The following is a 24,869-nucleotide window of genomic DNA, read 5'->3' on the forward strand; positions in this document are numbered from 1 at the left end:
CAGCTCAAAATCCATCATTTTAACCCCCATGTACCTCATTTTCATCTGTACTCTGTCGAAAATGCGTTTTTACGGAGTATTTGGTCTTACTCACGAACACGTTTTTACGGAGCATTTTCATCTTACTTCTTAATCACAATGTTATATTATCCCGAAAGTCAAACGGACACGTGCGAGCACGGAATCCCGTCACTATTAGGGTCAGTTCAGCTAGACGTGTGAGATTTATATGTATTTGCGTAAGGATGTTAACAAGTGCGATCATACCAGCACTAAAGCACCAGATCCTTTCAGAACTCCGTAGTCAAGCGTGCTTGGGCGAGAGTAGTACTAGGATGGGTGACCTTCTGGGAAGTCCTCGTGTTGCACCCTTCATTTTGCTATTTGCTTTTTGCTTTTTGGTCCGCGTGGCTTTGGTCACCTAGCCTTGGCAAGGCTAGGTAAGCACATTTCTGAGCTCAAAATCTATCATTTTGACTCCCAAATACCTCATTTTCATCCACGCTCTGTCGAAAAGCCATTTTTACAGAGTATTTGGTCTTACTCACGGACATGTTTTTACGGAGCATTTTCATCTTACTTCTTAATCACGATGTTATATTATCCCGAAAGTCAAACGGACACGTGCGAGCGCCGGATCCCGTCACTATTAGGGTCAGTTCAGCTAGACGCGTGAGGCTTATATGTATTTTGCGTAAGGATGCTAACGGGTGCGATCATACCAGCACTAATACATCGGATCCCATCAGAACTTCGCAGTTAAGCATGCTTGGGTGAGAGTAGTACTAGGATGGGTGACCTCCGAGGAAGTCCTCGTGTTGCACCCCTCATTTTTCTTTTTGGCCTCTCATGATAACAAAATCATAAAGAAACTAAATTAATTTCATTAAAATTAAAGTAATTACAAAAGAATTGGAGTTCAAAGCTCCAAAAACCCAAAAAGCACGAAAATTGACAAAGCACGGCGCCCCCGGGGCGTCTCCGTCCATTAACAAATGAAAAGAGTGATATTTATAAGCTAATTTTATGGTTTCAACGCTGCCAGGTCGGCCGAGTGCAATCGATCGCAGTCGAGCATGCACTTTCCAGTTTCGGTGGGCACGAGTGCGATCAATCGCCCTATATGCGCGCTCGAGCACACTACTTGCAGAATTAGCTAACTCTTGTGAAATATGACTTTGTAGATCTTTGAGTTGGCTTTCAAATTACTCCAAGATCGCTTCAATCCGAGCTCTACAACTCTAGATATGGCATTTTTAGTGGGACTCATCGGATGTGAATCATCGCTCGGTCCAAATTTGCTACCAATACTCACTAAAGTTTCTTAAGCCCCAAAATTAATGGAATGAGTTGCAATTTTTACCTTAAAGCCGCATTTTTCTCTTAACAACCTACTGTTGAAGCACATTCCTATCCGATTACTAGTAGTTTAGGTGTAAATCTGTATATATATATATATAGCATGCAAACCGTGAATTCAATTACGGTGATTTACAAATTCAATCACAGAATTGTGTGCTATTATATGGTATCAGAGCCCCTCATAGACTAACGTCTCTTGCTCTCATGTCTTCCGCTTCATCTTCTTCTTCCGAATCACCACGCTCAACCAATCTCACCACAAATCAGTCAGCCAACAACAACCAAGCTGTGGACTTCACAATTCCAAAGATGAATCATTCACTTCATATTCGACTGGCCAAAGACAACTTCATGTCATGGCGTACTCAGATCTTGGCCTATCTTAAAGGTCAGGATGCCTATTGCTTTGTGGATGGATCCTCTCTTCCTCCACCAAAGATGATTTCCAATATGAGCAAAGAAGAAGGTGCTCCAGACACCGTTCCCAATCCTGAGTTCCTCACATGGACTCAAAGGGATCAGATGATCCTTAGTATACTCATCTCCACCCTCTCGGACGCCTATATAGTACATGTCGTGGGGTGTGCAACAGCCTATGATTTAAGGACAACTTTAGTCTCCATGTTTGCTTCCCAATCACGTGCTAGGGTGATGCAAATCCACTTTCAATTAGCCACTGCCAAGAAAGGTAACTCCACCATCACAGAATATTTTCAGAAAATCAAGTACACGAGTGACACATTGGCTGCTACTGGATAGCCACTCAACGATTTTGAAAGCCTCCCCTTCCTACTTGCTGGCTCGGGCCCCGATTATCATACCTTTGTGACCTTAGTCACCACACGGGTTGATCCCATATCTCTTGAAGAAGTCTATGCCCATCTATTGGCACATGAAGCTCGGCTGGAACAAGAACTCTCATTCATTGATGCCTCACAACCAGCAACTCACTTTACTGCTCGTGGCTATTTCAATCATGGCCGTGGGTTCCGTGGGCGTGGATCCTATTCTAGAGGTCGTGGTGGCTCTCGAGGTCGTGGAACCTTCTCTCCAAACCATGCTCAGGGATCTTTCTACTCCAACAACAACAATACTGCCCCACGCCACATCTGTCAGATATGTGGAAAACAAGGGCACACAACTCCTAGGTGTTATTCCAGGTTTGATCAGAATTTCCAGCAAGCTTCTTCATCATCTCCTCAAGCTTATTACTCATCTCCATCACTGTTCTCGGATGAGGAATGGTACCCAAACACCAGTGCAACCCATCACCTCACCAATGATATGGGAAATCTGAATATTCCATCCGAGGAATACTCTGGCTCTGATCAAATCCGTATCGGCAATGGATCAGGTTTGTCTATAACTCATATAGGGTCTGCTACTTTTTCTGTCCCAAGTCGTCAATTCCTTCTCAAACAACTTTTGTTAGTTCCCGATATATGCAAAAATTTACTCTCTGTCAGCCAATTTGCTAAAGACAATTGTGTTTTCTTTGAATTCCATTATGACCACTTTGTTATAAAGGACTCCCGCACAAGGATTCCTCTACATCACGGCCCACTTAACAATGGCCTCTACCAGCTCCACACGTCTTCTGCATCTCCTCTAATAAAACTCGTCATGGTTGGTGAGAAGACCTCGGTTAATCACTGGCATAAGCGCCTAGGACATCCAGCTTTTCGTGTCGTCCGGAGCATTCTATCCAAATTTAGTCCTCCAATTCAGTCCAGTAATCTCTTCCAATTCAATCCAAATTTGTATACAATGCCAAATTTTTAAGTACAATCCAATGCCAACTACAATGCCAAAATGTAAGAGATTATACAATGCCAAATCCAATGCCAAAATCCAATGCCAAATCCAATGTAAAAACCAATGCCAAAACCAATGCCAAACTCCAATGCCAAATCGATAAGGTAAAATCCATAAAGTTAAATCCAAATCCAATTAAGAACATATTATGCCTAACATTTAGGCAGTACATTAGAAACATTATACAATTTAGTGGGTACAAAACATTACATAATGGTCAAGGCAACAACCCTTAACACAAGTAAGTTAGTCTTCAATTCTTTAGCTGCTCAGCATCAACTTTGATGCAAATCCATTTGAAGAATGAAAATGGCAAGAAGATACCAACAACATGCAACAACAACTCGGAACTTCAACTGAATTGAACGATACTTGTTTTTTTGCCTTTCTAGTTTCAATGCAAAATTAGGAGCATCAACTTTCATCTTTGACTTGTATTAATCAGGTTCAACCTTTAATTTCAAGATGATTGTTTCAGTCAGTGCCCTCTTAGACTTCAAACCCTACTGCCACTCCATCAACATCAACACCACTCGATCATCGCATACAGAAATTTCAGGTTCAACCCATTTAAAAAAATTGCAACCACGGTTTTTTTCATCCTGCACAATCACACAAATTACGGTTTAACCCATAACTAAATGAATTAGGCATCTATCGAGAAAAAAACCAACTTTCAGTTCAAAGTAGAAGTAGCAAACACAACTTACAACATAATTTACACAGGCATAAAACCTTTTGTCCAGATTTTTAGTCGTGCAAGCAGTTTTGACCATTGTCTTGCTCCCACATTTTCAAACCGGGTATCGAGCCTGAGGAGCACACCTCATTGTCGAAGTGCTCCATCGTTCACCGACGTTGCCTCGTAGGTAGTGGGTAGTGGGTCTCGACTCTGCCAGAGATCAACAGCCCGTAGTGTGTCAGCTTCATGTAGATCGAAATCTTCAACCTAGTGTGTGTGGGTCAATTTCTTCAACTTTTAGTGTGCGTGGGTCGAGTTCTTCACTGCCATTTTTCACCGATTTCGTGTTTGTAAAATGGGGGAGACCACATGTCTGGACTGGGTAAGGGTATAAAGGGTATAGAAAGTCAAAAATTCACGTGAATGGCACGTGATCGCCATTCCGTTTGAGGTTAATGACGAGAACTGATGGAGTGGTTCAAATTGACTGCAATTGAAAGTTCAGGGGTTCGAATTGAGAGGTTTTGAAATTTGGGGAGGTCTTGTCAAAACGGGTGGTAATTTAGGAGTCCAAAATGAAGTTTCCCCTTTAAGTTTTAACAATTTATGAAAATTATATAAAAAATTTATAGTATGATCTTGATATCCATGGCTCGTAAGGTCTAATTAATTAATTATTTGCTTATTTGTTCATTCATTTATATTCAATAATCTAATTTTTGCATGCACAATAAAATACTTAAAATCTATCCCCAATCTACATCACCGGCTTACAACTAGAATTGAGGTCTATCCATAACAAAGCTCAAGTAATTAAACAGCAGTGAAATTTATATATATTGAAACTAAATAATCTTGTGCATTTATTTTCCCATTTAATCCAAAAGCATCTCTTCTTATACATTTTATAGCTTGCATCCACATCCACATAAGCTTGACTTGGATTCACAGACAGAAGTTAAAGCTCCAGAAGCACATAGTAGAGTATTGCTATAGGCAAAGCAATCAACATTCCAATGGTGACCCTGAGAAATTTGCAAGACAAGCAAAAGTGTAAATTTCTTTCTTTAATTTTCTTTTTACTTTTATATATTTCTAATTTAATTTTTGAATCGACAAACAAATAAACTCACGAAGTGCTAAGTATGTCTGCATGGACATTGTATTCCTTGGCAAATACAAAGGAAACGATCGCTTGGGGAAGGGCAGCCTACAAAGACAAGAAGAAAAAGATTAAATTATAAGTAAAGAATAACATGTTAAATGACCACTTGTCCTAAAAAATTTAAGTTGATAGGATGAGGTAAATTGAATCATTTAATCATTACTTTAACACTCTCCATTACGTATCTTTTAATAGGTGAGACACAACACATACAATATTTAATTGAAATGAAAGGTAAATGACGGAGTCAAGATTCGAATTCAAGATCTTTGACTCTAATACTATGTTGAAATATATATACAAAATAATAAAATATGAAAGAGAAATACAAGAGAGCGGAAGCGAAGAGGGACATATAGGCTACAACTTGTATATTCATTATATCAAACAATATTACATATATAATTCTCTATTTATAGAAAGACAATGAGTAGTGATCAAGAAATCATAAAGTAGACCTAAACTAATTAAGAAAAATAATAAACCTTACAAGAAAAATATAATAACGGAGAATAAAAATATTTTAACATAAAGAAAAATAACTTTTTAAGAAAAATATTAATAAGCCTAATTTAGAGTATGTTTGGATGTGCATTTGAGGGGCCTAAAAGTGTGTTTAACACTCAAACAGTCCGTTTAAAAAGAAATTTGTAAAAAAAAATTAAAAGCACTTTTAAAAGCCCGAAAAGGCTAAAACGCATTTTTTTAGCAAAAGTTTAAAAATAAAGTTTTTACCAAAAAATATTTTTTGACTTAAAAGTTATATTTCTCAGACACAATCTCAAATATATTCTTATAAAATATAAAATATTCACAGCCATATATAAAAGCAGTGAAGCTAATAATATGACAATTTGAGATGGAATTTACCTGAACAATTGCAACATGCAAAAGAACCCCGCGAATACCCAAGCCTAAAGATGTTGCCGCCATCACCGCTGGGCCCACCAAGAACCGAACAACCATGGAAAATATTGCCACGGATTTTCCACAAGCAATTATCTTTGGCTGTAAGGCCATGAATAAACCTGTTCAATCAATTCCAATAAAGGTTCCATCAATTATAATTATTATTATTTAAAACTAAAGGGCAAGCGGGAGAATTTAACTGTGGCTATTTTACTGGGCGTGATCATAGTAGCACCTCGGAGAATTGCAAAAAATGGGCCAAAATGGTGAGAATTATAGGCGCTCCTTCAAATTCAATTGAGCCATAGTTTGGCCTAGTCCCATCAGTTCCATCAAATAAATTATTAGCAAGAAACTTTGACAATTAAATTACTAAGGTGGAGAGAAATACCTAGGCCAAACATAGACATTCCAAGACCAGTATCAGATATTATCCATAAGGATTCACTCACAATAGAAGGCATTTTGATGTGCCACCTGATACATAAAATTAAATTTCAAATGCTTAATTAATAAAGAATAGTGGAAATAGATGATAATTAAATTTCACTATTATTCTGCACAGTGCAGTAGAAAGAATTGCAATTTTCTCTAGTAACAACGGTAAACAAAAAAATGAGAAATGCTAAATATCCTAATTTTTTTTTTTTTTATTTCAAAAGTTGGTTTTTAAATTATGTGTCATCATCTCATGAGTTAGTAACACAATTTCTAAATTAATAAATCTCATGGGATCGATGGTGACACATCATTTGAGAACCAACTTTTGGAAAGAAAAATTAGATTTTGGTATATTGTTAAGTGCCAAAATATTCATATTTTTGCCCTTAACTTATATTTGTTAATTCCTTAGTTTTGTTAGTTTGTGCTATTTTATTTCTTTTTTGTATTTTCTTTGTTCCGTAGGTTTTTGGAAGAAAATAATGCATTTCTGGAAGTATCGGGCTTAAAAAGCAAAATTATGAAAAGCTAAAGGCTCTAATAGTGCGATCAATCGCAGAGGACTTGCGCTCGAGCACACTACTAGAGAATGTCAAGAGACGAGCGCAGGCTTGCGCTCGTATGCACAAGAAGCAGCATCGATCACATGTGCGATCAAGAGCCCAACACAGAAGATCGATTGCAGACTTACGATCGAGCGCACACGGGCTGTGATCGAACGCACCCGTCCGCTAGAGAAAAGATAGTTGCGGCCAAAATTCTCTTTCCTTCCATATTAGGGTTTTCCAAGTCCCACTTGTACTAGGACTAAACCTTACGAATTTTATAGGTTTACTAGGGGTTCTAGGATTTCTCTAGGCCTATAAATAAGAATTCTAAGCCTCACAATTATACACAACTTTAGGGAGAGGAATTCGAGGCTACTTCAAGGAGTCGTTTTTGGTTCTTTCTTTCCTTTTTCTTTTTAGTTTTATTTTAATTATATGTAACTAATACTTTAGTAGGGCTAGATTGAAACTCTAATTATGTTTATTTAATATTTATATATTGGCGCCTTTGTGATAATCATATTGTGATGCTTAACTTGATTAATTCTTGTTTTATTGAATTTCTCATATGTGTGTGATTAGCCATTATATGCATGTGATATGGATTAGTTATTTAAGTCAATTTGGATGATCGAGTCCTAGGCTTAATAGAGTAACAAAATAATTCCTCATGGATTCTTGGGTTAATCAACATGGAAAACCGGGAGTAGATACCCATACCCTAGATTCCATGTGTTTATCGATTTTCAAAGATTTATGCTTTCTTAAAAAACAACTTAGTAAATACCCATACTAAATCCTTTAAGAAAGAAAAGAATTAAAGTAGACACCCATGCCTAATTCGTTGCTTAAGAAAATCAATAGCTTAAGGAGTAGACACTCATACCTTTAGGTTGGCAAACATTAGGTATTCATAATATGATTAAAACATTGGCATATTGTTATATTATTTTAGCATGATTAGTGGTGGATATCAAAGCTCTACCTTTTATTTATCTTTATTTATTTTCAATATATCAATATCAATTTCATGACAAAGTTGATATTTTAATCAATTCCAAGTGCAATCAACAATCTCTGTGGGAACGATCTAGTATTTGATGCACTATACTACTGTTTTGATCTTGTGCACTTGCAAGTTAAAACATACCATTTATTCGCCTATTAATTTAGGTGGATATTTGCACAACACATATATAGAGAACAATAACAAAATTGAATTTAGGGATGAAATTAACAAATTAATTAATTAAGACCATGCATCAATGGAGTAATAAACAATAAATTCAGACTATTAAGAAAGTTTATCGTAGTCCTAACTTGAGATCTTAGTCCACATAATAATAATAACAATCATAGTTTTTCCAAGCTGTAGTCTCTGAAAATATTTGTGAGGCTTTGTACGGCAACGGTGCTTCCTAGGAGTATGGCGGACGATCTTTCAAAGATGTGGGAAACTTTTACCCTTATGGAGGATGAAGATGTGGAGCTTGATATCCTAGGGGGAGAGTTCCAAGATGTGGTATCACGGGGGTCAGGCGTGTATTAATGTTGGTAAACTTATAAGGGATCGGATGGTAAGAAAGGAGGCTGTCAAAGTGTCTCTCATTCGATGGTGGAAACTTTCGGGAAACCTTTCTTTTAAGGTTTTATGAGAGAATTTATTTTTGATTGATTTTGTGGAATTGGGGGACAAAGAGCGAGTATTGGCTGGGAGACCGTGGGTCTTTGAAGGAAGCATGTTTCTTATTAAAGATTTTGATGGAACTATCTCATCATCAGAATTTACTTTCGTTAAGGCTGCCTTCTGGCATCTCTTATTTCTCCTAAATTTTGTGGGGGTGTATTTGTTTTTTTTTTTTTTTTTTTAACATGTCCACACAAGTGAAGGGGAGGGGGATTCGAACTAGTAACCTCCGCTTCATGAGACATGGTCCACAGCCGATTGAGCTACCCCTTGAGGATTGTGGGGGTGTTAATGCAATTCAGTTTTACATCAAATATAAAATTAGAAAAAATATATTTTACCATAAAGTATTTCCACTTTTGTATTTTATTGTTCAAAGTTTAAAAAATGACACTTGAATCCCCATAAACTACCAAACTATGATTAAGTTTTTTCTTCTGTTTGGATGGAAAATAAGTCACATGTGACACACGTGACTATTTAGACACCTAAATTACTATTTAAAAAAAATAAAAATAAAAAAAAGAACAAAGAACAAAGAACAAAATGGCCACTCTCATTTGACCATTTGGAGGTAACCGAACCAACGTGTGACCATTAATGAAGATATGAGAGAGAGATTGTTGGATTACCTCGAAGATATGAGAGACCATGAAATGCCTAAAATACTTGAGTAGGTGTTAGGGTTTCTTATGAACTTCCTCCAAACCATGACGAGAATGAGCTTTGTCATTACACTTGCTGGAGGCATTTGCTGCTTCTTTTTGCCATCTCCTTCATCCATAATTATATATACCAGAAATTAAAATTAAAATTAAAATTAAACCATTCAGAATTCTTAGTAATTACTAATTATTAAGATTTCATTACCAAGAGAATCAATAATTAAGAAGAGTGGTACACATTAATAATTCTGAAAATTTTAAGGTAATTAAGCTACATTTAAGTTAATATATATAATTCGACAAATTGATTCTTTGATTAATCCCAAATTCTATCTTCTTCTTCTTCAGTTTCCATGCAAACTAAATTAAATTAATTACTAGGAGACAAATATTGTTGAAGGGTTGAAATGTCAATGAACACACACCTATGGAAGAAGTTGTTTCCCCCTCCTCAATGGCAGCCTCATCAGAAAAATCATGATTAATTACGAGCCCAAAGTCATGAGTGGACGTTGCAGATGATCCGTAGTTAATAGGAGATGATGCAGCTGAGCTCCAAGCAAACATGTGAAGCTGATCCTTTTCCTTTAGAGGCATTGCAACCTCTTTCCTTCTCTTCCCAGTTTTCAACATCTCCTCTTCAAAATTCAAAGAAGTTCTTGGCGTCACTCCTTTTGAAGATGGCAAGGAGAATATATCATCAAAACCCCCAACTTGGGAAAAATCTGCTCGGTTAAAGCTTGGAGCCCTCGTCACTTCTCGAAATGATTGTATTGAATATATCTCTACACCGGTTAGGTTAGATGCTCGTGGAGCCATAGAAGATGCTGATGATTTCCTCACCACTACATGGAGTTTACCTGTTACGATATAAATTATATGATTAAATTTATGAGAAATTTTATTTAAGGTCGCTCATTTTTTAAAAGATCCTTCAAATTTTAATAATTCTCAATTTTATTCTTGAATTTTCAATTTGATGCAATATATGCTTTTCTCCTTCAATTTCTACACGTTAAAGGTGATAAAATGACCCTTAAAGTACCCATAACATTTTTATAAAATTTCAAATTAAAAATTAATATATATATATATATATATATATATATATATATATATATATATATTGAATAGTAAGGCCTTGTTTGGTAATGGACATGTATAGGGTTTTTGATTTGGAAGTGATAGAAAATAGATAGAAGTTTTGAATTTTTTGTGTGAAAAAAATTTTGTTTTGTAGTGAGTTTTTTGTTTAAATAACAAAAAAAAAAGTTATTAATGTGGTATAAAAAATAAAAATGTTGAAAAATTGAGATTTGTAGGCCTTTGCCAAACAAGGCCTAAGTCTTTTCAGTGGTTTCCGTTAAGGTTTAAGAGCAAAAATTGACGGAGTGTGGTCAGTTGCATCAAATTAAAAAGTTCAGGAATGAAATTGAGAGTTTTAAAATTTGGAAAAGATCTTCTCAAAACGGATAATAGTTCAAAGATCTTAAGTGAAGTTATTCCTTAAATTTATAATTTTTATTAATGTAAATTTTTGAGATAAATAATAATTAATTATAGTATTAGAAGTAAAAGTCCTTAATTATTATTTTGGTCTCCTTTCAATTAAATAATTGACGTGTTAGAATATGAATTAGCTTACCATCATCGCGGATCTCAGCATCAGTTTGTAATGGGTCACGACCATCTAAAGAAACAACATCAGGATCAACTCGAAAGGAAGCAATGGAGGCTGCAGTCTTAGGGAAGCGCTCATTGATGAGAATCTTTGCTCCTCTATATTCAAACATAAAGAGCAACAGAGTGTACCAGACTACGCCCTGAAACACCACAATTTGAATCATTAGAGAGGCGGAGAAATCTCCATACATGGCGTTGAGGAGAGGGATGCCCATTATTAGTGTGTTTGGGAGAGTAGACACAGAAAACAGAGTAATCATCCAATCAAGGCGGCCATTAATGTTGCTGGTGGTTTTCCAAAGAAAAAGGGCTCCAAGAATGACTGCTTTTTGGAGAGCGTCAGCAGCAATAAACTGAAAGTTCATTGTGTAGGGGTTATTGGAAGAAATGAGTTTGAAGGAAAGAAATGGAATGGCAAACACCGCCACAAAACGGTTGATGCCGGAGCATTCGTTGGGCGTGAATATTTTCCACCACCGGACGGAGCCGTAGGCTAATATCATTGTGACGTACGAGGGCACAAGTGCCGCAAGAACATCGTAGATATCCTTGCCGCTGATCATGGCCGACGATCTATGTCTGAGAGCTGTGAGCGGTTAAGTGGAAGAGAAGGACACAAATTTGAAGAGAAACTCTTTTTTGTCTCCTCAAAATGTGGTCAGGGTGACGAGTGCAATTGTTTCACAAATTGGGCTCATTTAATTTCTCGCTATAAAACAAAAACTTCATTCAATTTGAGAGTTGGTATAGTAGCCAAATGTGATTTGATGCATGAAAAACGTCCATACTAACACTAACAGAAAAATCCTTTCAAAAGTTTAGCTAGCGAGTGAAAATCATCTTTGCATACCAAAAAAAAAAAAAAAAAACGAGTAATGCTAGGTACCATCTTTTTATCCTCAGCTCCTAAAATCTTCCAAAAGTTGATGTGGCTTTTAAAATCGCCATTAAATTTTAGATGAATCATACTTGAATTTTGATCCAATGGTGATTTTGAAAGCCACCTCAGCTTTAGAAGGATGTTAAGAAGATAAAAAGATAATGCCTAACATTACTAAAAAAAAAAAAATGGTATTCCATGCCTCACCATTTCGCAAGAAATGACATCAGGGCCAGCTAAATAGATTTTTTTTTTTTTCCCAAATGAAATTTGCAAGTCTCTATGTTATAAGACATTTAATCTTAACAGATGTCATATTTTATGCAGAATTTAATTTGTGAGAAATGAAGTTTTGTTTATTCTAAAAGTTATTTTAATGAACGAACTAACCCAATATGTTTGTTTTAAATTTAGGTGAAGTTATGAGTTTAGTAACAGTTTTAGCAGTGTAATTAATGTAATTTTCCATTTTTGCTCCGGCCATCACTTTGCTTATGCAGTTATGCTGCACTGTTTTCAATTCTAGATCTAGTCTTCTCAACTAGTTTCGCTCAGCTACACACTAGCCCACTGTGCTCCCAGCTCCATCTCATCCACCACGCTTCGACCAATGCGCTTCGCGTCCCTGGCATTGACTGTTGCAGCTGTTTGTTGGTTTTTTTATTGTGCTTTTGTTGTTTTTTGAATAAATGTTTGACTTCTCCTTAGATCTGCTTTCATGAATGATCTTTGGGGTGAAAGTTTTTGTCCTAGCCTTTGGGTCAAAGGGGATTAGTTTCGGTGTGATGGTTTTGCTCTTATAGCCAGAAAAATAAAAGTTGGCTGGGAATATGGGCTACTTATGTATTAAATTGAGTCTGCCTGAAACAAATTTGTTTTATAACTGAAGTTTAGACATAGGTTAGCGAATGTTGAAGTCATAAATAAGACTTAATTGTAAGATTTTTATGTTTGTCTCTATGACGTTGTAACCTCATACCTTTGGCTATGATTTATTAGAACTTTATGCTCTCTGATATAAGAGCTTTATGCTCTTAATCTTTTTTCAATGAATGAATACGAAAAATTCCCCTTAAAAAAAAAAAAAAAAATTAACTTTCCATTTTTTTTTTCTTTCTTTTTCTTTAAAGTCTTAATATCTTGGAATTCTATTATTTGTATTTATGTTTTACCATAATTGGTGTCTTAATTAAAAAGCACTTACTAACTTTTGTGTCATAATATTATGTTTTTTACCATAATGCAACCTTGATTGAAGAGCATTGACTAACGTTTTGTCATAATTGAGGCTGTAATTTATTTATTTTTTGTAGAAGAAAACTTAATTATACTATTGTTTTTTGGGCCTTATTTTATTGGAAGCTTTAGGCTATTGTTTGTTTCACCTAGGCATTTCGGCCATGGCTAACGTATATGTTATCTTACTTGAATCTCACTTAAGTAACATAAATTATAGTCCCCGTTCTACCACTACAAGTTGTGATTACATCATATATTAGATAACTTGATCCAATCAAATACTCTACCTACATATTTATCATATTTATGTCATACTGACCGGCATAATTGTGTTTTAAATGATTTTTTATTTAAAATTGTTAATATAGAAAGTCATTTAACATACATCACGTAAGCCAATATAACATGAGCGTAAAAAATAGTATTACTAAAAAACCAAAGGATTTTCAATTTTTATGTCTTGCCCCGCTACCAACCCTGACAAGAGGCTACAGGAGCGTAACTTGCTCATGAGAAATGGGGCACAAGAAATTAATTATCTTATTGCAAAAGCTTGTATGAAAATGGTACAAGTAAAGTGGTTTCTTATTACCTTTCATAGAAAATAAATAGAGTTATCTTATGGCATGTTTGAGATTGCGTTTGAATGGCTTAAAAATACTTTTAACGCTCAAAAAATTTGTTTGAAGAAAAAAGTACTCGTTTGATAAAAAAAATAAAAAACACTTTTAATGGTCTAAAAAGCCTAAAAATTGTCAAAACGTACTTTTGACAAAAGTTTAAAAATGAAGCTTTTGCCAAAAGGCACTTTTTGACTTAAAAACTCTTTTTCTCAAACGCAATATCAAACAAGCTCTTACTTATTCATAGCGCGCACACAAAAAAAAATATATATATAACCAAAAGAGAAATGCTACTCAACATTCTCAACATCTCACAACATTTTTTTTTTTTCTTTTCTTTTTAGTTTAAAAAATAAAAAAAAGTTGATGTGAATGTGCCAAGTAAATAAGAATGTTGTGAGATAGACACTTGAAAATGCTAAGTAGCATCTCTCAAAACAAAATAAGGTTCCCATGTATTTTTATAGGATTAAAAATATTCTACACAAGGCATTTAACTTCTCTAGTGAATTGCCTATTATGCTTGGTCTCTTGTTTCCTTGTAGAAGATAAACTTGCCTTCTAAGGTGAATGTTACGTGAATGATTTTGCAAACACGTAATGGGATAGATATTAGGTTATGAGGGAACGTAAACTTTAGATTTTAAGGGAACTTAGACCTTTTAGATTTTGAGGAAACCTAAAACTCTTTTCAAACACAAAGTTTAGGATTAATTCTGCCAAATTTATTATGAGTTTGATATCTTTAAATAGACAATTACAATGCATATTGAAAATAAAAGATTAAGTAGAATAAACTACTCTAATAATAATACTTATCTCTAATATTTAAATTATAATCCCTACTTCTAATGTTATCTATAAAGATAACATATTATCCTAAGATTTAATCCTAAAATACCTCCATTATTAGATCTGAGTTGCCTATCTTGGTTATTCTCTATTTAACTAACGTGATTCACATTTACTCTAGCACACAACACTAACTGAGATTTTGGAAAAATTAATTAACAAGTAACGATAGAGGTCACACAACACTAATTGAGATTTTAAAAATAAATAAACCCTTCATTTGCCATCTATAACCCAAAAATAAAAATAAAAAAACTTGTTTGTAAGGTTCTTCAAAGTCTAAACTACAAGAGAGGGAGGGTGGCCTGGGGAGTAGTTGGTTGATGTTGATATTAGATTTTTGACATTAAAGATATAAAATATAAAATGTAACGTGACCGACCCACTCATTCGTTATTATTGGTATTAGAATATTCCAATTACGCTTTTTTTTTTTTGCACAAAAATTCCAATTACGCTTTAATCATTATATATATATATATATATATATATATATATATATATAACAATGCCCTTCAATTGAAAGGTCCTTGAAAAAGCCAAGAGAGTACCGCAGGTCCCCAACCAGCGGCTTAATGGAAATCCAGGAGATTAGCATCAAAGCAAACAAACTTATTCTGGAAGATGAACAAAACCAGGGGACCGCCGCCGCCGCCGCCGCCACCGCCACCATCACCACCGGTGAAAGATGCAATTTTACAAAACTGCCATGGCATGGAGTCCTGGAAATCATGCTGAAGGTCCCCATCGAAGGCTTAATGCGATGCAGGTACGTATGCAAGGCGTGGCATGAGTTGCTCTTAGATCCTAGTTTTGCCAAACTCTACAATGGCGGCAGCAGCTCACCCGCTGTTGTTGTGCTTCTTCAATCAAGCTTATTTCCTCATGGAAATTCCGGAGCGCTCTACTTGATTGAGCCTCAAGAAGAAGAACCCTCTACCATAATTGCCAAGTTTGACCACTTCCCCTACCTTGAATCCACTCTTGTGAATTCATGTAATGGGTTGATTTGCTCGTGCGATATTCGGATGGGTAATCCCATCTACATATCAAATCCTGTAAGGGGCGAGTTCTTGACCCTCCCAAAAGGTGAAACAAATCCTGACCGTCAATTCGTATCTGGGTTTGGATTCAGCGCCAAGAGTAATCAATACAAGGTGATTAAATACTCTAAATTTGTAGAGATTTATACTCTTGGAACCGGTGCTTGGAGAAGAAGCAAACGTGTTCCGCCTGCACGCCATCAGAGCTTGTTTGGGATTTTTTTCAATGGAGCTCTGCACTGGCTTGTCAAGCTTCCCAATCAATCCGTGCTTATCCGTTGCTTTGATCTCGATGATGAGAAATTTCAAACAATTCCGCTGCCTTTGTCTACATTTTATGAGGTCAACTTCATAAGGACGCACGTTGGGGTATTGGGAAATTGTCTTTGTTTGAGTTCCATTGCTGCGTCTATTTCTTCCGTTTGGGAAATCCAAATCTGGGTAATGAAGGAATATGGTGTTAGAGAGTCTTGGATCAAAGAGCTTACGATTAAATACCCAACCCCAGTGGAATACTGGTGGAGTCTTCAAAGCATAAAAGTAGTAACTTGTTTGAAAAATGGGGAAGTTGTGTTTGATTGCGAAGGTTGTCCGGCTGTTTATAATGTCGAACAAGAAAAGTTCAGGTTGTTGAAGCCTAATGGGATATCATTGACACACGTCAATGGAATTGCTCATGCATCCAGCTTTGTTTCGCTCAAAGATATTGCCATGGGAGATGGCTCAAAATTGTTCAATTTTTAGATCATCTGTTTAGAGTTCAAAGATTGTAAGCTTTTACTTGGTTTCTTCAATTCAACTGTTAAGTTTATTTGTGTTCTTGGCTTTCTCCTTGTACATGTTGATTTGTTGATTTGTATATGACCATTAATTATGTGAAAAGCTCCTGTAATGTTGTTGGGGGAACACAAATATCATCACAATTCTCAGAGAGACAGAGAGAAGGGGTAACGATGGAGTTTATTGGAAGTACTGCTACAGAGTAAGCATTAGAAATCTCTCATGGGGGCATACACAATTAATATCCCCATTTGGTGGGACTTTTGTGACGATTGGTACCTAAATTTGATCCTGAAATAGGGCAGTTTTCTGGAATACAAAATAGATCGATTTTCAAATTTGGAAATACAGGATCCAAAAATGCCCCAGAATTTACAAGTTCAGAAAGAACTTCACCATTTCCATTTCTGTATATGATCATTCAAGATAAAATAAAAAATAAAAAAACCATTTTTTTTCCAAGGAAGCAATATGAGCAGTGATTCCTAAAAGCACTTCGTTATTGGCAACCATTATTTGTAAAGAGCAGTGATCTGCAGCACACTGACGTGCATGACTGTTCATGCACGCCAGTGTGCTGCAGATCACTAACCATCTGTAAAATTTACTCCAAATACACATCCGTCCTTGCAAAAGAAATGACAATACTTTTACACAGAGAAATGCTATACACTCTAATTTTTTTACATAATTTTTTTTACTTATAGGTAGTTTTTAAAATTACCACAACTAAAATTTTCAATCTAGCTGCTCCATTAGCCATTTTTGTCTCATGCGTTTTTTGGTATAAACTTTCCCAAATTGCCCATAATTTTTTGGGAAAATTCCAAAAACACATCTAATTAAATAAAACAAAATTAAATTTTTTTAAAAAAAAAAAAAATTGTGGGCAGCCGCAGACGCCCGATGGGTGCCCATCGGGTGTCTGCAGCCCCTCCTAATTTTTTGGTTTTTTTTTGGTTTTTTTGGGTTTTTTTTTTCTTCCAAAAACATAAGAACAGTTACGTCTTTTCAATAATTTTCATAAAGGAAAACAAAAATTATTAACGAAATGGTTACATTGAAAATTTTAGAGATTTGGTTGACATTGCCAATTTTAAAAATTTGAGGCAAGATTGAAAAAGTTGTGAAGCATTAGAGGGGGGTAAAATGCCTTCTTTTTTTTTTTTTTACAACAATTCTGTAAATAAAATTATGACAAATCAGGAGAGAAAAAAAAAAAAAAAAAAAAAAAAAAAGGAAAGCAATTTTAACAGAAATGTTAAAATGATGGTTAGAGCTGGAAAACATACCATACTATCATTAGAGGAGACAAGCTTTGAAGTTATCTTCCTTATCAATCGCATAGAAATGGAAGGTAATGAAGCTGATTAAAAGTGGAGAAACACATACAACATACTTTTATTGAAGTTGGTTGAGCACAGTAGAGTTTCCTCAGAAGTTCAAAACTGAGCTCAAGAACAAGCAGAATAGATCAGAACTTACCTAACAGAAATATTATCCTGCAAATACTGTCTTTGCTTTAGACAGATAGCTCACTCGGGGAAATCAAAATACCATCAGTATCTGCATAAAGCCATTCCCCATCACAGATCCTTGTCCCAGCAATGGTAACTGGAAAGTACTTCTCTCCCATACCTTTCTTATTTGCTTTCATTGGATGGGAGGCCAGAGCCCTCACCCCAATGTCACAGCCATTTATCTCATCCACATCCCTGATACAGCCGTTCACAACTATTCCTGCCCATCCATTATTCTGAGCTTGGACAACAGGATTGCCACCCAATATTGCACACCGCAAACTTCCACCCCCATCTACAACAAGAACTCTGCCATTACCCTTCTCCTCAAGAAGCTGACGAACCAAAACGTTGTCTTCGAATACCTTGAGGGTAACTATTGGTCCAGAGAAGACTTGGCGGCGGCCATATATGTGAAAAATTGGCTGGAGGGCCCTAAGCTCACCGCTTATAATTAGTTGTGGGTTTGCATCACAAACTTCAGCAGTTGTAACCAAGGCCATTGGTCCTGAACATGTTAAGGTTAGGACAAACATCATATATAATTAGACTGGAGAAAGGAAAACAGATCCAACTCAGTTTCAGAAAAAATTGTTTAACAAAAGGGTTTCAGCAAATTATTAGCAACGATGCTTTCCAATTCTTTTTTTTAAGCTAGTTGGTATTCACACTTCATCTCAGGGTATATTTGGATGGAGGAAGAGGAGATGAGAGGGGGCTAACCCTTCCCCTTTTTTAGTTGCTATTTTTAAGGCATGGGGAGAAGATTTACGGAGATTTGGAGGGTATGGTACACCCTAAAAGCCCTTATTTCAATTCCCTCAAATTGGGAGAATTCGAAGAGAGAAAATGCCAATTTTTAACATATTTTTCTCTATTTATCTTTAGCCCTAAATAATTGACTAAAATTTCAACATTATCTAAACAAATGGTTATCGCCTATCTCACATGAGAATCAATTTACAAAATAGCTTATAATTCTATCTCCTTTTCACCCTGCAACCAAACAAAGGGAGGGATACCTATTCTATTCTTCCATTTTTGTAAAATCTCGTATACTAGTAAGTTTCTAGTCCAACCCCTATTATTTTATTGAAAAATCAAAATAAAAGAAATGATGACTACTCCATCTCCTCTGGTCTCCCTCCACCCTGATCCTTTCCCCTCCCTTCCATCCAAACTCCCAAACATAAACTTAGAACATTTTTTTTTTTTTTAATTGGTAAGTTATGTACACACCAAGTGGAGATTTTGCACCTATGACCTCACCCTCCACCCTATTTTTATTGGGGGAGTAGGTGCTATATGAGCTAGGGCTCTTTGGCTACACTTTCAACTTAGACTCTGATACAAAGAATACACAAACAGAATACTAATATATTTTGCATTATTTTAAGAAAAACAACCAAAGGTTCCAATTCCTAAGAATAGAAAACAAGCTCAAAATTTCCATAGCAGTTGCAAGCATGAAATTAGCAGCCTCTTGGGAGACATTGATTCCTACGAATAAAAAATTAGCTCAGATTTCCACTTCTGTGGCCTGCATTAACTTCTAGGGAGACACTACAACAGAATCAGCAAATGAATTTTATGGAAAAAAAAAAAGGTGAGAGAGCCAGCCTAATACTTTCCCATTGAACATAGAGAGCTAGTATTTTGCACTAAGACTTTATTACTGAGACAACCTGTTGTCAATGTCTGCAGAAACTAGTTTATTAAAATGACATCAACATCAGATTGCTAGCAAAAAGGTGAATCATAAATCACTCAACCCACTTCATATTCTCCACTCAAATGAAGTTCCAATCACATATCAGAACCACTCCTTTCAACCCCGATATTATTCATCATAGTTTCTCCATTTTCAGCAAACAGCTTCACTTTATTGCTTATAAGCATTATATAGTTTGATTTAATAACAAAAACATGCTAGATTTTAGACAGAAACCTGGAAGGACTTTGATCCAAGAAATATGTAAGGTAAAACGAGTAAAGGTCAGAGGCATTAATTTGGAGAAAGGAATGAGGTAACGGTTGCTATCCTAGAATATGCACTGGAATGTATCTTTAAAGAAGCACAATACAATTCAAATGGTAATGAATACAGGAAAGTATATACCAACATAAAATCTATAACTTTTGCAATTATGTGTCAGGTAGATTTCTTTCCAAAAATTAGGATTGAGGAAATACCGAAATACCAAAACCACACACACAAACTTTATTTTATTATTTTTTTTTTGATGGCAGGGAACCTCGACAAGGTAGGGCCCTTCGGACCCACCCCTGTAAAGTAAACCTTGGACCCGTGCACTGCACCCTCGGATCAGGATAAATCGCTGGCTTTTACAACAGGGGGTGTAGCCCCAAGGGGGAGTTTGCACCTAGCAAGTCTCGAACTTGAGATCTATGGGGTGATACTCCCTAAGACCACAAGCCTCAACCACTAGACCAACCCCTTGAGGTTAAAACCACACACACAAACATGCTAGACAAGTCAGCCAAAAAACCAACTCCCCATAACCTCATCCCTTCCATTTCAGGTAAACACCACGAGTATTGTTTCACAATTTTGCTACAACTTGTGCCATGTGTGATACTAAATTAAAAGCAACCAAAACAAATCATTACTTTGTATTACAGTCATCGATCTTTGCTCAGATGACCAAACTTTCTCAACTCCTTTTCTTGCCTAATATGCATCCAGTTCACCTCTAACTTCTAGAGAATGTACATCCAAGAACTATGATGATCTTTGATACATATGCTAAGAAAGGGACATACCTGCAGGAAATTAATTTACATATTATCCAATCAAATGCTAAGGCTTGTTCTAGTAACGGATGATTAAATCCAAATACAGTGGACGATAAACTTTCCAAGTTAATTGATTGAATACAGAAAAGGCACTTAAATTTAAGAAGGCATAGAAAACTTCATTAAATTAGAAATGAGATCTATCTGGTGGGAGATAACAAAAATTGTCATATTTTTTTTTTTTTGTTCTTTTTTCCTGTGGTAGTGAAGGCATATAGTGGGGTTTTGGCTGTTATTTCAATTAAGCCTTGGAATTTTATCAACATATGACAATGTAGTTTGGTCAATTAAGTCACTTACGAAGTTCATATAGGTGATAGAATTAAGCCTTGGAATTTTATCAGCATGTGACAATGTAGTTTTGGTCAATTAAGTCACTTAAGAAGTCCATCCATATATTTGATAGAATGAACGAACATAAGAATAACAATTAGAGAAGGGAAACAGAACCAGACCAGATAAAAAAGAATCAGATGGATAAAATAAAATAAAAACAAGATGCTTTTCTAAAAAAACGGATGTAGGGAGAAATGTGAACTGGTCTGATTAACCAGAAAGCCTGGAAAGCTTAGTATAAGCATAAGGGAAACGTAGACAAGGTTGAAATACTAAGCAAAAGACATTACTTATTAACAAATAAAGCAGAATGGTATTCCACAATTCCAGTAACAAATCACATATAGAAGGAATAAGGCTTCACTCAGTAACTAAGTAAAATAAATACATACGTTTAAGCTAAACAATCCAAAAAAGAATCATATCATCATATCACTTATTTGAAATCTTTTTTTACATTGATGATAAAGATGAAGATCGAACAAAAAATAGTGTCAAAATAAAGCTTATATTCTGATTTATCTAGCCCATGATTAGTAGCTCAAGCAAGAGAGTTAGATAATGCATATCCAAAATCTAAATTCATACTTACAAAAAATAAATAAATAAATAAAATAAATTCTAAATTCATACTTTCCAGAACCACTTACTTATCAAAAAAAAAAAAATACTTTCCAGAACCACTTACATAAATCAAACGCGCATAGACACAAATACCCAAAGGTGAACAAAGTAACTTCACCATCTACCATAACTTGTCATGGCCACCCCCATATGTTTCATATGTAAATTGTTTTATCCTAGCAGACATATAAGTATGATCTGTAGAATAATATATATTTATTCACAGGACCATATCCCCTAATGTATTAAAATGCAGTAACAGTCTTGAATATAGAGTATCCATAACATAATGTGAAATCAAACACAAGGGATGCTACATAACCATCCGCTGGTGTCACAGCCATGAAATTTTGCCCAAAGCATAGATGCAGAGCTAACAACCAATATCGGCCAGTATTGGCATTTTGTCTGTTACTTGGTGGATATGGACCATTACAGATTTCATATTAGTAACACCTATAAATATAGAGTAATATCAGCATAAGTTTTAAAACCAATACAAATCCATCATTATGTAACATAGCAGAGGCTATTCAATTCTATGATATCCCCTAAAATTTCTACAGGAAGACCTCCTACTGGGACCTATAAATCACCCATGTGGACCCTCAAAAAGCTCACATCTTCATACCATAGGAAGTATATACCTTTTCTTAACATAACCTTATTCCATTTTCATACATTCACGCAGTATTTCTTCATGTTGGACAATATTTTTTGGTAAAAATCAGTGTCCCCAAAACATAAGCACATAAAAATGTTTTGTTTGATCCCTTTAACCAAATCCAAAGGGTAAACAAGTTTAGCAATTTCGCTCCAATCAGACCAAATATGGATTAAGTAATTAATTAAATATCACAAAGCTTCAGGAAAAGTGATTGCTAATCGATATATTTCAAAGAATCTAGAACTATACCGATACTAGTTGAGGATACAATATGCGAGATATGGGAAGGAAGATATACACTTTCAGAGGGTCAAATTTGTTTTCCCTCAATTTTCTTAGCAACCAAACAGAGAGTAAAGAAAAATGAAAATCTCAGAGCAAGAAATGGGAGGAATAGATGATAGCGGTCAGATGAGGAAATAAAAAAGAGCATGAGATATGATCCAATGGTCGTGATTTTACCTGTGGTCGAGTCTGAACGACAAACCACGAATCTCTGCGACTCAAGAATGTGCAGTGCTAAACAAGAGAGGGGTAATTCTCAACTCACTAGTGCTGGAGTTATAGAAGTTTTTAGAGAGAGAAGAGAGAGAGACAGAGAGAGAAGGAATCAGAGAGGGCGGTGACGCGTGGGGGTAAGTTCCTAGCAATTTGGAGAAAACCCATACCAAATTACTTGCTCAATTAATTATCTGGATAAATGAGTTTCAGGTAGACTTTGTTATATTAATTTGGGTAATTAATTGTTGTAAATTCTTATCCAATCTCCTGTAAACTCTCTTATAGTAATTTTAAGAGTTAATTATTATACATCATGATCCAAGAATTTTAGGATAGATTTTCAAATTACAAAATTTATGTTATTTTTAGGCATCTTTGAAAATATCACATTAAAAAAGTAGTATGTTACAGTTGAGAATTGAGTATATTTTAATTGGGTTCTTGCATATGTGCTATAAAAAAATTTTGAACAAAAAATTATTTTTTGGTTTTCTAAATAATAAGTGTCCCTGCATACTACAAAAGTTTAAAAATATGTATATATATATTGGGAGGAAAACTTTTTTTAGTTACCTCGATAACTTGTCGCCTTTTTTATATATGACATTTTCGAAGCGTTTCAATAAATAGAAACAACCTAAATTCGATAATTTGATAATTCACTTTTTTTTTTTCTTTTTTTTTTGAAATTATAGAAAATCCTTATCCAGAATTTTATAATATATATTAAATGAAGCACAGGTTCTATAGAGCCATATGAAGAGAAAGAGTGGAAAATGATAATAATATGACTCCAATCTAATTGCTAGATGTTAAATAAAAGAAAAGGCAAAAGGGTGTAGTCAAGTCTAAGAGTAAAACCAAAACCACAAGAGTGGTAGTTGAGTTGGTAGAAGAATTCATTTCATCCTAGTGGTCGCGTGTTCGAATCCGCTTGCGGTAGTAGATACGTGAACCAGATGCTACTTTGAAGGGGATCTACTGGCTCACACCTTTGTGGGGTTGTAGTGACGGGCTCGCCTTCCCAGGCAGTAGCTATGGCTCAAACCGGACATTCCACAGCGGGTGGGAACCCTGATGGTAACGCCCAAGGGGGGAAACTACACTGGTCGCCCCTTTCCACCTTTTTCAATTAAAAAAAAAAAGAAAAAAAAGTCTAAGAGTAATGCTAGTATAAAATAAAATAAATAAATAAATAAAAATAAAAATAAAAAAGTCTTTAAGAGTAATGCTAAAATGACATTTTTCATATTTTTCTTGTATCATTTCAAAATTGACATGACTTTTAAAATAAAGTCACCATTAGATTTGTTATAAATTATTATTAAATTTTGATATAATAATAATTTTAAAAGTCACATCAATTTTAAAATGATACAACAAAAATATAGATCTTCGTTTTAGCATTTCTAAAGTGGGGGTTAATATTTTACCAAATAAGATGTAGGTAATCAAATAGCTTGGGGGGAGCAAATGTACCTAATCAAATCTTCCACATATTTTTTAAAAATATTTCACTATGCATCAATTAATAAGAAGGTCGCACTTACGATCTTCTTTCGGTCGGCAATTATCTAAATTGAATACTTTTATAGGTCTTTTGTTGAACCATTTTCTCTTATTTAGCTCCGATAAAGTCATTTACCCCCGATCCACTTTGCATTGCTTAGAAAAAAATAATAATAATAATAATATCAAGGAAGAAAAATTGAATGGATGAGGAGCATCCATATGTAAAATAGAGATACGTAGCTGTCTATAAAGTGTGCATAGTCTTTGCAATATAATCACATATTGGATCCAAATTAACTAGTGGAGCTTGTAGTATACGCGCTCCATAAGAGCGTGAGCGTTTTATCTTATTATGCTCAAGCCGCGGCAAAAGAAAACCAAAAACACGGCTTTCCAAGGTGACGTCAATGACGCGTGTCTTGCTCCCTTCATTACGTGATGTAAAGGTAAGCAGGGTCACAATCGTAATTTGGAACCGAGAGCGATGGTTCCACAAACCGACAGAGGCTGAGGACCCA

At 35.3% G+C, this 24,869-nt stretch overlaps 3 protein-coding genes and 2 pseudogenes across 3 annotated transcripts; 3 read left to right on the top strand and 2 right to left on the bottom strand.

Annotated features, from left to right (window-relative positions):
• Positions 1-253: 253 nt before the first annotated feature.
• On the top strand, positions 254-372 carry LOC132173131 (5S ribosomal RNA; annotated as a pseudogene).
• A 336-nt stretch (positions 373-708) lies between these two features.
• Positions 709-827, top strand: LOC132173210 (5S ribosomal RNA; annotated as a pseudogene).
• A 3,990-nt stretch (positions 828-4,817) lies between these two features.
• LOC132171821 (auxin efflux carrier component 2-like) lies at positions 4,818-11,520 on the bottom strand. Its single transcript, XM_088512321.1, has 7 exons — positions 10,920-11,520; positions 9,708-10,134; positions 9,242-9,394; positions 6,325-6,410; positions 5,895-6,052; positions 4,993-5,069; positions 4,818-4,884 (listed from the first exon to the last, which is right to left on the bottom strand). Exons 1-7 carry the CDS (start codon positions 11,518-11,520, stop codon positions 4,818-4,820), a joined length of 1,569 nt encoding a protein of 522 aa, XP_088368447.1.
• Positions 11,521-15,067: 3,547 nt separating this feature from the next.
• On the top strand, positions 15,068-16,409 carry LOC132171683 (F-box protein At3g07870). Its single transcript, XM_059583057.2, has one exon. It carries the CDS (start codon positions 15,127-15,129, stop codon positions 16,336-16,338), a length of 1,212 nt encoding a protein of 403 aa, XP_059439040.2. The 5' UTR covers positions 15,068-15,126; the 3' UTR covers positions 16,339-16,409.
• A 1,335-nt stretch (positions 16,410-17,744) lies between these two features.
• LOC132171634 (putative 4-hydroxy-4-methyl-2-oxoglutarate aldolase 2) lies at positions 17,745-22,949 on the bottom strand. Its single transcript, XM_059583006.2, has 2 exons — positions 22,801-22,949; positions 17,745-18,402 (listed from the first exon to the last, which is right to left on the bottom strand). Exon 2 carries the CDS (start codon positions 18,395-18,397, stop codon positions 17,897-17,899), a length of 501 nt encoding a protein of 166 aa, XP_059438989.2. The 5' UTR covers positions 18,398-18,402; positions 22,801-22,949; the 3' UTR covers positions 17,745-17,896.
• Between the last annotated feature and the right edge of the window lie 1,920 nt (positions 22,950-24,869).

The sequence above is a fragment of the Corylus avellana genome, chromosome 1 (assembly GCF_965113065.1).
Source record: "Corylus avellana chromosome 1, dhCorAvel1.hap1.2, whole genome shotgun sequence".
Classification (NCBI taxonomy): domain Eukaryota; kingdom Viridiplantae; phylum Streptophyta; class Magnoliopsida; order Fagales; family Betulaceae; genus Corylus; species Corylus avellana.